General features: G+C 56.5%; 1 protein-coding gene across 1 annotated transcript in view; it reads right to left on the reverse strand.

Annotated features, from left to right (window-relative positions):
- Nucleotides 1-2,175, reverse strand: part of LOC146869815 (HLA class II histocompatibility antigen, DM alpha chain) — a 69,930-nt gene extending 67,755 nt beyond the window's left edge. The window contains exon 1 of the mRNA XM_085617958.1: nucleotides 1,070-2,175. Coding sequence (XP_085474084.1) covers nucleotides 1,070-1,154 — 85 coding nt within the window. The 5' untranslated portion in view covers nucleotides 1,155-2,175. The remainder of the gene's footprint in view (nucleotides 1-1,069) is intronic.
- Between the last annotated feature and the right edge of the window lie 14,654 nt (nucleotides 2,176-16,829).

Here is a 16,829-nt window from a genome sequence, read left to right on the forward strand (position 1 = left end):
CAAACAAAGAGGCAGGCTTTGTATTCCAAGCGCTAGACATGGATCACACAGTTTGGACAAGCAGAGAAGCCGGGATTGACCCCAATTTCCCAGGTTCACGCACTGCAATTCAGCCACTAGCCGGGTTACTGTCTCTGACATCCAAGGTTAAAGCTTTGTCCTTAATTCTTGGAGCGGGGGAGATTGTGTTCAGTCATAAGAGGAAGTGAAGCCAGAATGCACTGGCCAATTAGAAGGCAGCAAATAAGAGTGACACTGAAGCTAAGGAATGGTAATCAATGGGCGGGCTGCATGTTGTACACAATATCTCTGGCACTGCATGTGCTGTCCCTGTCGAGACCTAAAAAATGTGTTCCGCCAAAAGTTTATTTTGCTTGATTCAATGTACAGCTTTATCCAACAGGTGCTCAGCGCTTCGAAGCCTGTGAGGCCAGGTTGGCACTTCATAAAACTATGTAAGGAATTCAGTTAAAAATGACATCAATGTGCCCAAGGAAACACATTCACGGGAGTCATAAACCTGTCAGATATAAACAGCGAGACTGCGAAAGGCGGATTCACACTTCACAGGTCTGGAGTGTGTCTTGAAATAGAAGGTTTGACCTTTTATTCCATGTGTTGCTCTTGATATAAAGGTGAAAGTGAACAGGTGGGTTCGCTGGTGATGCCCCCAGCTGCTCCCTGTGAATAAAGGATGTGTTTGCTACTCACAGAGGGAGGGCGGAAATAAAGGGACCCGGAAGTGTGAGCCCTGAAGGGAGAACCCAAGGCCTGGGATTCCCCTCCAGCTCAGACTGGCCTACCGCGAAACCAGGGAGGATGAAAGGGCGGGGGTGGGGTCTCTCGCATGTCAGACCAGCTCTGCCCCGGTCCTCCCAGCCTTAAGAGAGACAGTAGATACGTGACTGGGTTATTTAGCGCCCCTGTGTAACCTTTATAGGCACTACAATTATAATGTTGGCTCCCTTTCCCCCAACCCTCAACACGTGCCTGGCTCTGCCCCAGCCCGTCTGAATCCTGGGTGGCGTCACATGAAGCTCATGGGGCCGAGAAGGGGGCGAGGCCTTACCTGTGCGGGGCAGGGCGAGGAGCAGCAGCAGTGCCAGTCCGGAGCAGCCATGGGCTCCGGTCACCCTCGCCATGGTGCGGGCCATCCTGTCCCGATACTGCCCTGTACGCCCTGGTCCTCTGGAGATCTGCCCTGTCAGCCCTGGTACTTTTGTGCCCGTCTTAGTGCTCAGCCCGGTCAGTCCTGGTGCACTAGTGCCTGCTCTGCCCAGGCCCCTCCTTTGGTACTCAGCCTGGTCACTCCCGGCGTATTAGTGCCCGCTCTGACCGGCACGGTCCTTGTGCATTAGTGTCCACTCTGCCCGGCCAGTCCTGGTGCAGTAAGGCACGCTCTGTCCGGTAGGTCGTGGTGCATTAATGCCTGGTAAGTCCTGGTGCATTAGTGCCAGCTCAATCCGATATGTCCTGGTGCATTAGCGCCCGCTCTGCCCGGTAAATCCTGGTGCATTGGTGTCCGGTAAGTCCTGGTGCATTAGTGCCGGGTAAGTACTGGTGCATTAGAGCCGGGTAAGTACTGGTGCATTAGTGCCCGCTCTTTCTGGTAAGTCCTGGTGCATTAGTGCCCGGTAAGGGCTGGTGTATTAGTGCCCGCTCGGTTCGTCACCATGGATCCTTAAATAGGTTGGAAGGCTCTGGTCGGTATAGGACAGTATGTCTTCCGACCCTTGTTACCCGTCTGTAGTGCTGGTGGGCACGTCCCCACTAGCTGTTGAGTGTCCACGGGCTTCTCCGGTATGAGCCAAAGCCTGTCGTCCTGGCGAGCTCTGCCTCTGTTTCTTGGAGGTCTGCAGGTCCGTGCAGCGGTGTATGGGACCGAAGGTCTTCTAGCCGCTGTGCCCCCCGCCTGCAGTAGTGGCCAGCTCTGGTCCCGGGTCCAGAGGCTGATCCGGTCTGTTGGTCGCTGTAGGACCGTTTCGAGTGCCGGGCGACCCGGCTCTGCTTCCCCAACTAGTCCAGATGTTCCCCTACTACACCTGCTTCCTCCAGCCCAGGCCTCAGCCAATCACAGCCTCCAGTCGTGACGCGTCATTTGTGCACGGGCAGACTGTGTGTCTGAGGCGAGCTGGAAGCACTACTACAGGACGCCTTCGCACTAACTGTGTGTCTGAGCCAGCAGCACAGCCCCCTCCCCCACCCCACCCTACAGAGCATCTGCGCATGGGCAGACTGTATGTCTCTGATCCGGCAGCACTGCCCTCCTCTTCCCTACTGTTCCTCAGACACAGACTGTGCATCTGAGGCTGAGCCGGGAGCACTGCCTCCTCCCCCCTCTGCAAACCCCTCCCCCATCCAGTACATCTGACAGACAGCATCTGAGGCTGAGCCGGGAGCACTGCGCACCGTCTCCCCCGCAGTACATCTGACACAGACTGCATCTGAGCATGGGCGTCCGCAGGGGGGGGCAAGGAGGGGCGCTTGCCCCCCCCTGGACTGCTCCTCCTTGCCCCCCCTGTGGCCACTTATGCTTTTACGGACGCCTTTTGTCCGGGATTACGGGCCCTGCAGGGAGCAGAGGTGTTCCCTGCCAGAGGCCTCAACTCCCTGATGGGGCTCCTTGCACTCCTCCTCGCTGCCCCTCCCGCCCATTGTCATTCTGTCTGCGGCTGATTGCCACAAACAGAATGACAATGGCCGGTTTGAGCTGCGCGCCACAAGCACGAGTGGTTAGGTCTGGACACAAAGACCTCCTTTTAACACTCTCAGGGCCGGCTTTAGGGCGGTGCAACTGGTGCCACCACACTGGGTGCTGACTCTTCGAGGGGGCGCCTATTTAGAAGTATTTTACGGTTTTAAAAGCACCTGCTGCATTGCCGGCCTCCGAAATTGTCATTCAAAAATAAAAATGTCAAGATAACTTGGTGATTAATGTTCTTCCTGGAGAGAAAAGGAGTTTTGTGAAGTGGAAGTTTTAACTCATTTTATGTATCACAGAGGGTTAATGTGTGTGCTGCAAAGAATGTGTACCATGCAGATCACAAAATGCATATATTTTAAATAGGTCAGTGCTTTTGTCAGAGAGATCCTTTCGGTAAAAAAAAATCATCATTATGAAATGTAACCTCCAACCATCGGGTTCTGATTTACTTTCTGAGTCTGTGCTTCTCCAGACCAAGCACTCTTAAACTATACTGCCTACCAGTATGGATGACATGCAACTCCTACACCTTGTAGTCCTCTGTATTATGTAACATTTCCTATACACTGATTTACACACCTATGATTGATTGCATCTGAGTAGTGTTTGTGATGTAAAGTGCTCTGACACCCTAAACTGGTACAGGTGGCACTATTAAATACATCTGAGAGAGAGTGGTTATGGAGACTTGAGGGGGTACTGTACTGTTAAAGGGTAGTAGTGTGGGAGTCTGTGGGCAGCGCCCGTGGGGGGCGCCAACAAACTTTGTCGCACAGGGTGCCACCAGCGCTAAAGCCGGCCCTGAACACTCTGTAGCCTGAGAGCAAGGGGTCTTCTGAATGAAGTTCGGGGGGGGTTCGATGCATTATTCTCCCAAGTCAAAAACTGAGGTTGCAGCATAGCCCGGTTTTCAGATCCCACTAAAACATACACAGACTTGTGTCAATAACATATCTATCTGCCAGTATGCACCCTATCATGTCTGGCAGGACGTCCCGACCCTGTGTTTCACTACCTCATATTCCCCTGCACCCCACTCCCCACGCTCACTGCCTCATATCCCCCTGTATCCCACTCCCCGTGCTCAGGGCCGGCTCTAGGGCGGTGCGACCGGTGCCACCGCACCGGCTGCTGACTTCGTGTAGGGGGCCCTAATATGATGATTTTAAAAGCACCTGCTTCTTTCCTGGACTCCTAGAAACTTTCAGCCACCTATAAAAATGCCTAAATGACTGCAGTGATTAATGCACTTCCTTAGAGAGAGGGAGAGATCAAAGTTTTGTGTAGTGGAAGTTTCTACTCATCCTAAGGTAGCGCAGATGGTTACTATGCTTGCTGCAAAGAACGTGCAGCTCACAAAGTGCGTATAATGTAATGTAAATAGGTCAGTGGGTCACACTTTTGTCAGAGAGACCATATTGTTGATAACTCTTTATGAGTTAAAATCCTAATGTGGAACAGTGAGCAAGTAACTTATCAAAGATGCATGCAAACTGGGCTAGGGCGTTATGATTTCCCCCCAGTTTTTCATTATCCTAATGTGGCAAAATGGGTTAATTTGGGTAGAAATCAATTCTTATTAACAAAGAGAACCCCCCCATCCATGGTGCTAGGTTTTAAATTCTAGGTTTCTGATTCTCCTGACCAAGCACTCTTAAACTATCCTGCCTACCTGTACGGATGACATGTGACTCCTACACCTTCTTGTCCTCTCTCTTATGTAATATTTCCTATGCACTGATTTACACACCTATGATTGATTGTCTCTATGTAATCTGTGTGATGTAAAGTGTTGTGACACCTTACACTGATAGGAGCGGCGCTATAAAATGAATTAAATGCACCTGAGACTGAATGGTTACGGAGGCTTGAGGGGCGCTGTGAAAGGATGGTTATGAAGAACCTGTAGTGGAGGTGGTCATTGGGGGTGCCAAAAAGCATTATCGCACTGGGCCCCACGAGCGCTAAAGTCGGCCCTGCCCACGCTCACTGCCTTATATCCCTCTGTACCCCACACCTCGCGCTAACTGCCACAACATATCCCTCTGTACCCCGCACTTCGCGCTCACTGCCACATATGCCTCTGTATCCCACTCCTCACACTCACTGCCTGATCGCTCATTTTACCCTGCCATTCATCTTCTACGTGATCTCTCCCCTTCCACTCGTTCTACCTCTGTTCACCCCTTACTTCTTTTTGTGCCTTACTTCTTTCTCAATATCTCTACTTCTTTTCCACTTCAGTAACATCTGTGACACATCTCTGCACTTCCTTTATATCAACGCACCCCTCTACCTCACCAGTCTAATTCAGTCTTTATTATTCCCTCTTCCTCAGCTGTCTCTACCTGTCTCTGACACACCTCTCCCTCTCTCTACCTGTCCCTCTCTGGTTCTACGACTGCGTTATTCTCCCCTCTCCAGCTTTGATTTACCTGTCTCTGCTCCTGAATCTTTTACTCCTACACCTCACTTCTTTGTCTACCCTTCACCCCTCGCTACCCTTCTGTTTGCCTCACTACGGTCTTTACCCGACCCACCTTCAGTGCCTTTTCCCATTTCGCCTCCTTCCCTCACAGCGCTCTCCTAGCATGCATCTGTTTCTCCCCTCACCACCATGCCTGCCTCTACTCCTCCTTACCTTTCTAACCAGCCTAACTTTCTACTTTCCTGTTATTCCTGGTAGTGAACCTTTCATTTCACCCCTCCGGTTGTATTATCTACGCATTCAAATTGAGTAGGTCATTGCAGTGCTCCCAACCTGACATCGAGACCCAGTCCCCTAGCCTCTCAACATGCCCAGATATAACAACAAGCATTGGCATAGCCAATTGGTCTCGCCTTTGGGACCTGCTGCAGAACTAAATACTTATACTGCCGGCATCATACTTACCCAGCGCCAAGACGCCTTGGCAGAAGTGCGCTATATAAGTTCTTCAGTCAGTGAGTCAGTCATAAGGTCCCAAAGGCGAGACCTATTGGCTATGCCAATGCTTGTTTTTCTCAGGTTGGCCTGAACATTACCCGATCCGGATTGTCTGCCATTTTAGCCCCGCCCCCATTAACATTAGCCACGCCCTTTCATTTGCCAGGTTCGCCCCCCCCTGGAAAAATTTCTGCGGACGCCCATGCATCTGAGGCTGAGCCAGGGGCGTAACACAGGCCCCCGCAGCGCGGGGGGGGGGGGGGGGAGGGGGCCCCTCAGCAATGCACTTCTGCAGGAGACCAAGAGATTGCGTCCGGAGGGGGCCCCTCCAAGCACCCTGCAGGGCGGGGCTCAAGTTTCATTACGACATTGGGCTGAGCCGGGAGCACTGCCCTCCCTGCCTCCCTACTGTACATGAGAAACAGACTGTGCGTTGGAGGCTGAGCCGGGAGCACTGCCCTCCCTGCCTCCCTACTGTACATGAGAAACAGACTGTGCGTCGGAGGCTGAGCCGGGAGCACTGCCCTCCCTGCCTCCCTACTGTACATGAGAAACAGACTGTGCGTCTGAGGCTGAGCCGGGAGCACTGCCCTCCCTGCCTCCCTACTGTACATGACAAACAGACTGTGCGTCGGAGGCTGAGCCGGGAGCACTGCCCTCCCTGCCTCCCTACTGTACATGAGAAACAGACTGTGCGTCTGAGGCTGAGCCGGGAGCACTGCCCTCCCTGCCTCCCTACTGTACATGAGAAACAGACTGTGCGTCGGAGGCTGAGCCGGGAGCACTGCCCTCCCTGCCTCCCTACTGTACATGAGAAACAGACTGTGCGTCGGAGGCTGAGCCGGGAGCACTGCCCTCCCTGCCTCCCTACTGTACATGAGAAACAGACTGTGCGTCTGAGGCTGAGCCGGGAGCACTGCCCTCCCTGCCTCCCTACTGTACATGAGAAACAGACTGTGCGTCGGAGGCTGAGCCGGGAGCACTGCCCTCCCTGCCTCCCTACTGTACATGAGAAACAGACTGTGCGTCTGAGGCTGAGCCGGGAGCACTGCCCTCCCTCCCTACTGTACATGAGAAACAGACTGTGCGTCTGAGGCTGAGCCGGGAGCACTGCCCTCCCTCCCTACTGTACATGAGAAACAGACTGTGCGTCGGAGGCTGAGCCGGGAGCACTGCCCTCCCTGCCTCCCTACTGTACATGAGAAACAGACTGTGCGTCTGAGGCTGAGCCGGGAGCACTGCCCTCCCTGCCTCCCTACTGTACATGAGAAAAAGACTGTGCGTCGGAGGCTGAGCCGGGAGCACTGCCCTCCCTGCCTCCCTACTGTACATGAGAAACAGACTGTGCGTCGGAGGCTGAGCCGGGAGCACTGCCCTCCCTGCCTCCCTACTGTACATGAGAAACAGACTGTGCGTCTGAGGCTGAGCCGGGAGCACTGCCCTCCCTGCCTCCCTACTGTACATGAGAAACAGACTGTGCGTCGGAGGCTGAGCCGGGAGCACTGCCCTCCCTGCCTCCCTACTGTACATGAGAAACAGACTGTGCGTCGGAGGCTGAGCCGGGAGCACTGCCCTCCCTCCCTACTGTACATGAGAAACAGACTGTGCGTCTGAGGCTGAGCCGGGAGCACTGCCCTCCCTGCCTCCCTACTGTACATGAGAAACAGACTGTGCGTCGGAGGCTGAGCCGGGAGCACTGCCCTCCCTCCCTACTGTACATGAGAAACAGACTGTGCGTCGGAGGCTGAGCCGGGAGCACTGCCCTCCCTGCCTCCCTACTGTACATGAGAAACAGACTGTGCGTCTGAGGCTGAGCCGGGAGCACTGCCCTCCCTGCCTCCCTACTGTACATGAGAAACAGACTGTGCGTCGGAGGCTGAGCCGGGAGCACTGCCCTCCCTGCCTCCCTACTGTACATGAGAAAAAGACTGTGCGTCGGAGGCTGAGCCGGGAGCACTGCCCTCCCTGCCTCCCTACTGTACATGAGAAAAAGACTGTGCGTCTGAGGCTGAGCCGGGAGCACTGCCCTCCCTGCCTCCCTACTGTACATGAGAAAAAGACTGTGCGTCTGAGGCTGAGCCGGGAGCACTGCCCTCCCTGCCTCCCTACTGTACATGAGAAACAGACTGTGCGTCGGAGGCTGAGCCGGGAGCACTGCCCTCCCTGCCTCCCTACTGTACATGAGAAACAGACTGTGCGTCTGAGGCTGAGCCGGGAGCACTGCCCTCCCTGCCTCCCTACTGTACATGAGAAAAAGACTGTGCGTCGGAGGCTGAGCCGGGAGCACTGCCCTCCCTGCCTCCCTACTGTACATGAGAAACAGACTGTGCGTCGGAGGCTGAGCCGGGAGCACTGCCCTCCCTGCCTCCCTACTGTACATGAGAAAAAGACTGTGCGTCTGAGGCTGAGCCGGGAGCACTGCCCTCCCTGCCTCCCTACTGTACATGAGAAAAAGACTGTGCGTCGGAGGCTGAGCCGGGAGCACTGCCCTCCCTCCCTACTGTACATGAGAAAAAGACTGTGCGTCTGAGGCTGAGCCGGGAGCACTGCCCTCCCTGCCTCCCTACTGTACATGAGAAACAGACTGTGCGTCTGAGGCTGAGCCGGGAGCACTGCCCTCCCTGCCTCCCTACTGTACATGAGAAACAGACTGTGCGTCTGAGGCTGAGCCGGGAGCACTGCCCTCCCTCCCTACTGTACATGAGAAACAGACTGTGCATCTGAGGCTGAGCCGGGAGCACTGCCCTCCCTCCCTACTGTACATGAGAAACAGACTGTGCGTCGGAGGCTGAGCCGGGAGCACTGCCCTCCCTGCCTCCCTACTGTACATGAGAAACAGACTGTGCGTCGGAGGCTGAGCCGGGAGCACTGCCCTCCCTGCCTCCCTACTGTACATGAGAAACAGACTGTGCGTCGGAGGCTGAGCCGGGAGCACTGCCCTCCCTGCCTCCCTACTGTACATGAGAAACAGACTGTGCGTCGGAGGCTGAGCCGGGAGCACTGCCCTCCCTGCCTCCCTACTGTACATGAGAAACAGACTGTGCGTCTGAGGCTGAGCCGGGAGCACTGCCCTCCCTGCCTCCCTACTGTACATGAGAAACAGACTGTGCGTCGGAGGCTGAGCCGGGAGCACTGCCCTCCCTCCCTACTGTACATGAGAAAAAGACTGTGCGTCTGAGGCTGAGCCGGGAGCACTGCCCTCCCTGCCTCCCTACTGTACATGAGAAACAGACTGTGCGTCTGAGGCTGAGCCGGGAGCACTGCCCTCCCTGCCTCCCTACTGTACATGAGAAACAGACTGTGCGTCTGAGGCTGAGCCGGGAGCACTGCCCTCCCTCCCTACTGTACATGAGAAACAGACTGTGCGTCTGAGGCTGAGCCGGGAGCACTGCCCTCCCTGCCTCCCTACTGTACATGAGAAACAGACTGTGCGTCGGAGGCTGAGCCGGGAGCACTGCCCTCCCTGCCTCCCTACTGTACATGAGAAACAGACTGTGCGTCGGAGGCTGAGCCGGGAGCACTGCCCTCCCTGCCTCCCTACTGTACATGAGAAACAGACTGTGCGTCTGAGGCTGAGCCGGGAGCACTGCCCTCCCTGCCTCCCTACTGTACATGAGAAACAGACTGTGCGTCGGAGGCTGAGCCGGGAGCACTGCCCTCCCTGCCTCCCTACTGTACATGAGAAACAGACTGTGCGTCTGAGGCTGAGCCGGGAGCACTGCCCTCCCTCCCTACTGTACATGAGAAACAGACTGTGCGTCTGAGGCTGAGCCGGGAGCACTGCCCTCCCTCCCTACTGTACATGAGAAACAGACTGTGCGTCGGAGGCTGAGCCGGGAGCACTGCCCTCCCTGCCTCCCTACTGTACATGAGAAACAGACTGTGCGTCTGAGGCTGAGCCGGGAGCACTGCCCTCCCTGCCTCCCTACTGTACATGAGAAAAAGACTGTGCGTCGGAGGCTGAGCCGGGAGCACTGCCCTCCCTGCCTCCCTACTGTACATGAGAAAAAGACTGTGCGTCGGAGGCTGAGCCGGGAGCACTGCCCTCCCTCCCTACTGTACATGAGAAAAAGACTGTGCGTCTGAGGCTGAGCCGGGAGCACTGCCCTCCCTGCCTCCCTACTGTACATGAGAAACAGACTGTGCGTCTGAGGCTGAGCCGGGAGCACTGCCCTCCCTGCCTCCCTACTGTACATGAGAAACAGACTGTGCGTCTGAGGCTGAGCCGGGAGCACTGCCCTCCCTCCCTACTGTACATGAGAAACAGACTGTGCATCTGAGGCTGAGCCGGGAGCACTGCCCTCCCTCCCTACTGTACATGAGAAACAGACTGTGCGTCGGAGGCTGAGCCGGGAGCACTGCCCTCCCTGCCTCCCTACTGTACATGAGAAACAGACTGTGCGTCGGAGGCTGAGCCGGGAGCACTGCCCTCCCTGCCTCCCTACTGTACATGAGAAACAGACTGTGCGTCGGAGGCTGAGCCGGGAGCACTGCCCTCCCTGCCTCCCTACTGTACATGAGAAACAGACTGTGCGTCGGAGGCTGAGCCGGGAGCACTGCCCTCCCTGCCTCCCTACTGTACATGAGAAACAGACTGTGCGTCTGAGGCTGAGCCGGGAGCACTGCCCTCCCTGCCTCCCTACTGTACATGAGAAACAGACTGTGCGTCGGAGGCTGAGCCGGGAGCACTGCCCTCCCTCCCTACTGTACATGAGAAAAAGACTGTGCGTCTGAGGCTGAGCCGGGAGCACTGCCCTCCCTGCCTCCCTACTGTACATGAGAAACAGACTGTGCGTCTGAGGCTGAGCCGGGAGCACTGCCCTCCCTGCCTCCCTACTGTACATGAGAAACAGACTGTGCGTCTGAGGCTGAGCCGGGAGCACTGCCCTCCCTCCCTACTGTACATGAGAAACAGACTGTGCGTCTGAGGCTGAGCCGGGAGCACTGCCCTCCCTGCCTCCCTACTGTACATGAGAAACAGACTGTGCGTCGGAGGCTGAGCCGGGAGCACTGCCCTCCCTGCCTCCCTACTGTACATGAGAAACAGACTGTGCGTCGGAGGCTGAGCCGGGAGCACTGCCCTCCCTGCCTCCCTACTGTACATGAGAAACAGACTGTGCGTCTGAGGCTGAGCCGGGAGCACTGCCCTCCCTGCCTCCCTACTGTACATGAGAAACAGACTGTGCGTCGGAGGCTGAGCCGGGAGCACTGCCCTCCCTGCCTCCCTACTGTACATGAGAAACAGACTGTGCGTCTGAGGCTGAGCCGGGAGCACTGCCCTCCCTCCCTACTGTACATGAGAAACAGACTGTGCGTCTGAGGCTGAGCCGGGAGCACTGCCCTCCCTCCCTACTGTACATGAGAAACAGACTGTGCGTCGGAGGCTGAGCCGGGAGCACTGCCCTCCCTGCCTCCCTACTGTACATGAGAAACAGACTGTGCGTCTGAGGCTGAGCCGGGAGCACTGCCCTCCCTGCCTCCCTACTGTACATGAGAAAAAGACTGTGCGTCGGAGGCTGAGCCGGGAGCACTGCCCTCCCTGCCTCCCTACTGTACATGAGAAACAGACTGTGCGTCGGAGGCTGAGCCGGGAGCACTGCCCTCCCTGCCTCCCTACTGTACATGAGAAACAGACTGTGCGTCGGAGGCTGAGCCGGGAGCACTGCCCTCCCTCCCTACTGTACATGAGAAACAGACTGTGCGTCTGAGGCTGAGCCGGGAGCACTGCCCTCCCTGCCTCCCTACTGTACATGAGAAACAGACTGTGCGTCGGAGGCTGAGCCGGGAGCACTGCCCTCCCTGCCTCCCTACTGTACATGAGAAACAGACTGTGCGTCTGAGGCTGAGCCGGGAGCACTGCCCTCCCTGCCTCCCTACTGTACATGAGAAACAGACTGTGCGTCGGAGGCTGAGCCGGGAGCACTGCCCTCCCTGCCTCCCTACTGTACATGAGAAAAAGACTGTGCGTCGGAGGCTGAGCCGGGAGCACTGCCCTCCCTGCCTCCCTACTGTACATGAGAAAAAGACTGTGCGTCTGAGGCTGAGCCGGGAGCACTGCCCTCCCTGCCTCCCTACTGTACATGAGAAAAAGACTGTGCGTCTGAGGCTGAGCCGGGAGCACTGCCCTCCCTGCCTCCCTACTGTACATGAGAAACAGACTGTGCGTCGGAGGCTGAGCCGGGAGCACTGCCCTCCCTGCCTCCCTACTGTACATGAGAAACAGACTGTGCGTCTGAGGCTGAGCCGGGAGCACTGCCCTCCCTGCCTCCCTACTGTACATGAGAAAAAGACTGTGCGTCGGAGGCTGAGCCGGGAGCACTGCCCTCCCTGCCTCCCTACTGTACATGAGAAACAGACTGTGCGTCGGAGGCTGAGCCGGGAGCACTGCCCTCCCTGCCTCCCTACTGTACATGAGAAAAAGACTGTGCGTCTGAGGCTGAGCCGGGAGCACTGCCCTCCCTGCCTCCCTACTGTACATGAGAAAAAGACTGTGCGTCGGAGGCTGAGCCGGGAGCACTGCCCTCCCTCCCTACTGTACATGAGAAAAAGACTGTGCGTCTGAGGCTGAGCCGGGAGCACTGCCCTCCCTGCCTCCCTACTGTACATGAGAAACAGACTGTGCGTCTGAGGCTGAGCCGGGAGCACTGCCCTCCCTGCCTCCCTACTGTACATGAGAAACAGACTGTGCGTCTGAGGCTGAGCCGGGAGCACTGCCCTCCCTCCCTACTGTACATGAGAAACAGACTGTGCGTCTGAGGCTGAGCCGGGAGCACTGCCCTCCCTCCCTACTGTACATGAGAAACAGACTGTGCGTCGGAGGCTGAGCCGGGAGCACTGCCCTCCCTGCCTCCCTACTGTACATGAGAAACAGACTGTGCGTCGGAGGCTGAGCCGGGAGCACTGCCCTCCCTGCCTCCCTACTGTACATGAGAAACAGACTGTACGTCGGAGGCTGAGCCGGGAGCACTGCCCTCCCTGCCTCCCTACTGTACATGAGAAACAGACTGTGCGTCGGAGGCTGAGCCGGGAGCACTGCCCTCCCTGCCTCCCTACTGTACATGAGAAACAGACTGTGCGTCTGAGGCTGAGCCGGGAGCACTGCCCTCCCTGCCTCCCTACTGTACATGAGAAACAGACTGTGCGTCGGAGGCTGAGCCGGGAGCACTGCCCTCCCTCCCTACTGTACATGAGAAAAAGACTGTGCGTCTGAGGCTGAGCCGGGAGCACTGCCCTCCCTGCCTCCCTACTGTACATGAGAAACAGACTGTGCGTCTGAGGCTGAGCCGGGAGCACTGCCCTCCCTGCCTCCCTACTGTACATGAGAAACAGACTGTGCGTCTGAGGCTGAGCCGGGAGCACTGCCCTCCCTCCCTACTGTACATGAGAAACAGACTGTGCGTCTGAGGCTGAGCCGGGAGCACTGCCCTCCCTCCCTACTGTACATGAGAAACAGACTGTGCGTCGGAGGCTGAGCCGGGAGCACTGCCCTCCCTGCCTCCCTACTGTACATGAGAAACAGACTGTGCGTCGGAGGCTGAGCCGGGAGCACTGCCCTCCCTGCCTCCCTACTGTACATGAGAAACAGACTGTGCGTCGGAGGCTGAGCCGGGAGCACTGCCCTCCCTGCCTCCCTACTGTACATGAGAAACAGACTGTGCGTCGGAGGCTGAGCCGGGAGCACTGCCCTCCCTGCCTCCCTACTGTACATGAGAAACAGACTGTGCGTCTGAGGCTGAGCCGGGAGCACTGCCCTCCCTGCCTCCCTACTGTACATGAGAAACAGACTGTGCGTCGGAGGCTGAGCCGGGAGCACTGCCCTCCCTCCCTACTGTACATGAGAAACAGACTGTGCGTCGGAGGCTGAGCCGGGAGCACTGCCCTCCCTCCCTACTGTACATGAGAAACAGACTGTGCGTCTGAGGCTGAGCCGGGAGCACTGCCCTCCCTCCCTACTGTACATGAGAAACAGACTGTGCGTCGGAGGCTGAGCCGGGAGCACTGCCCTCCCTGCCTCCCTACTGTACATGAGAAACAGACTGTGCGTCGGAGGCTGAGCCGGGAGCACTGCCCTCCCTGCCTCCCTACTGTACATGAGAAACAGACTGTGCGTCGGAGGCTGAGCCGGGAGCACTGCCCTCCCTGCCTCCCTACTGTACATGAGAAACAGACTGTGCGTCGGAGGCTGAGCCGGGAGCACTGCCCTCCCTGCCTCCCTACTGTACATGAGAAACAGACTGTGCGTCTGAGGCTGAGCCGGGAGCACTGCCCTCCCTGCCTCCCTACTGTACATGAGAAACAGACTGTGCGTCGGAGGCTGAGCCGGGAGCACTGCCCTCCCTCCCTACTGTACATGAGAAACAGACTGTGCGTCGGAGGCTGAGCCGGGAGCACTGCCCTCCCTGCCTCCCTACTGTACATGAGAAACAGACTGTGCGTCGGAGGCTGAGCCGGGAGCACTGCCCTCCCTGCCTCCCTACTGTACATGAGAAACAGACTGTGCGTCGGAGGCTGAGCCGGGAGCACTGCCCTCCCTGCCTCCCTACTGTACATGAGAAACAGACTGTGCGTCGGAGGCTGAGCCGGGAGCACTGCCCTCCCTCCCTACTGTACATGAGAAACAGACTGTGCGTCGGAGGCTGAGCCGGGAGCACTGCCCTCCCTCCCTACTGTACATGAGAAACAGACTGTGCGTCGGAGGCTGAGCCGGGAGCACTGCCCTCCCTGCCTCCCTACTGTACATGAGAAACAGACTGTGCGTCGGAGGCTGAGCCGGGAGCACTGCCCTCCCTGCCTCCCTACTGTACATGAGAAACAGACTGTGCGTCTGAGGCTGAGCCGGGAGCACTGCCCTCCCTGCCTCCCTACTGTACATGAGAAACAGACTGTGCGTCTGAGGCTGAGCCGGGAGCACTGCCCTCCCTCCCTACTGTACATGAGAAACAGACTGTGCGTCTGAGGCTGAGCCGGGAGCACTGCCCTCCCTGCCTCCCTACTGTACATGAGAAACAGACTGTGCGTCTGAGGCTGAGCCGGGAGCACTGCCCTCCCTGCCTCCCTACTGTACATGAGAAACAGACATTGCGTCTGAGGCTGAGCCGGGAGCACTGCCCTCCCTCCCTACTGTACATGAGAAACAGACTGTGCGTCGGAGGCTGAGCCGGGAGCACTGCCCTCCCTCCCTACTGTACATGAGAAACAGACTGTGCGTCGGAGGCTGAGCCGGGAGCACTGCCCTCCCTGCCTCCCTACTGTACATGAGAAACAGACTATGCGTCTGAGGCTGAGCCGGGAGCACTGCCCTCCCTGCCTCCCTACTGTACATGAGAAACAGACTGTGCGTCTGAGGCTGAGCCGGGAGCACTGCCCTCCCTGCCTCCCTACTGTACATGAGAAACAGACTGTGCGTCTGAGGCTGAGCCGGGAGCACTGCCCTCCCTGCCTCCCTACTGTACATGAGAAACAGACTGTGCGTCGGAGGCTGAGCCGGGAGCACTGCCCTCCCTCCCTACTGTACATGAGAAACAGACTGTGCGTCGGAGGCTGAGCCGGGAGCACTGCCCTCCCTCCCTACTGTACATGAGAAACAGACTGTGCGTCGGAGGCTGAGCCGGGAGCACTGCCCTCCCTCCCTACTGTACATGAGAAACAGACTGTGCGTCGGAGGCTGAGCCGGGAGCACTGCCCTCCCTGCCTCCCTACTGTACATGAGAAACAGACTGTGCGTCTGAGGCTGAGCCGGGAGCACTGCCCTCCCTGCCTCCCTACTGTACATGAGAAACAGACTGTGCGTCGGAGGCTGAGCCGGGAGCACTGCCCTCCCCGCCTCCCTACTGTACATGAGAAACAGACTGTGCGTCGGAGGCTGAGCCGGGAGCACTGCCCTCCCTCCCTCCTTTACATGTGACTCAGACAGAGCGTCTGAGGCTGAGCCGGGAGCACTGCCCTCTCTTTATTTTTATTCTATATATTTATTTAATGCGTTTTTATATAGCGCGGACTTTACCCGAAGGTGTCAGAGCGCTTCACAATAGCAGCAGTAATGATACATAAGGAGCAAAAATACAAGTGAGCATGTTACAAAATCAAACGGTACGTTACATGAGGCAATAGTGACAATTGTGCAAGTATCAAGGGCAAATAAAATACAAGAGGTAGCAAACGATACCTTACAAAAGGAAAAAGTGACGTGTGCAGGTTACAAGAGCATACAATGTACACGTAGAGGTAAAAAGAAAAAAATAGCAATAAATGGCCGACACTCAGAACACTAAAACAGAAGTTACGTTACATGAGGCAGTGGTGGCCGTAGTGCATGTATCAAAAGCAAACAAAATACAAGAGGTAGCATACGATACGTTACAAAAGGAGAAAGTGACATGTGTGCATGTTACAAAAGCGATCAAAATACACGTAAAAGTATAATACTGCAATATATGGCAGACACTCAAAACACAAAACACACTGGGAAGGCACTTCTATAGGCATGGAGAACAGAATTTCCTATAATGGAAGGACTTCCTTCAGAAAATATAGGGCGTGAATTAAATTTGGAAGTGTCTTTGAAGGAGGAGAGATTTGAGGTCAGTTTTGAAGGCCTGGGAAGAGGTGGTGGTCCGGAGCTGAGGCGGAAGTGAGTTCCAAATTCTCACCGCGTTGCCTGAAAAGGATTGGGCCATCGATCTTTCCTTCTTGAAAGTGGGAGGTTCAAGCAATACATTTTCTGCATTCCGTGATGGTCTGGAGCCACCAGAGAGTTTCAGTTTATCCGCCAGGTAGCGAGGGGAGGATGAGTGCAAGGCTTTGTGGGTGATACAGGCAGTCTTGTAGATAGATCTTGCCTCTATGGGAAGCCAACGGAGGGTGGATAAAATGGGTGTGATGTGGTCGCTTCGTTTGGCCCCATGTATGAAGCGAGCTGCTGAATGGAGAACAGACTTCAGGGGGGACAGGTGGGATTTGGGGAGGCCAGTAAGAAGAGAATTGCAGTAGTCCAATCTGGAGAGAACCAGCGATTGGACCAGGGTTTTAAGGTCGTGCTCCGGGAAGAAGCGACGAATCCCCCAAAGAAGGCGCAGTTGGTATCGAGCAGACTTTGCAATGGAATCGATGTGGGAGAGTAGATTGAGTTTTTTGTCGAGTATGACGCCAAGGGATTTTGCGCTCTCGACAATGATGGGTTTATTGTTCAGTAGATTAATC

The sequence above is a fragment of the Triturus cristatus genome, chromosome 1_1 (assembly GCF_964204655.1).
Source record: "Triturus cristatus chromosome 1_1, aTriCri1.1, whole genome shotgun sequence".
Taxonomy (NCBI): Eukaryota; Metazoa; Chordata; class Amphibia; order Caudata; family Salamandridae; genus Triturus; species Triturus cristatus.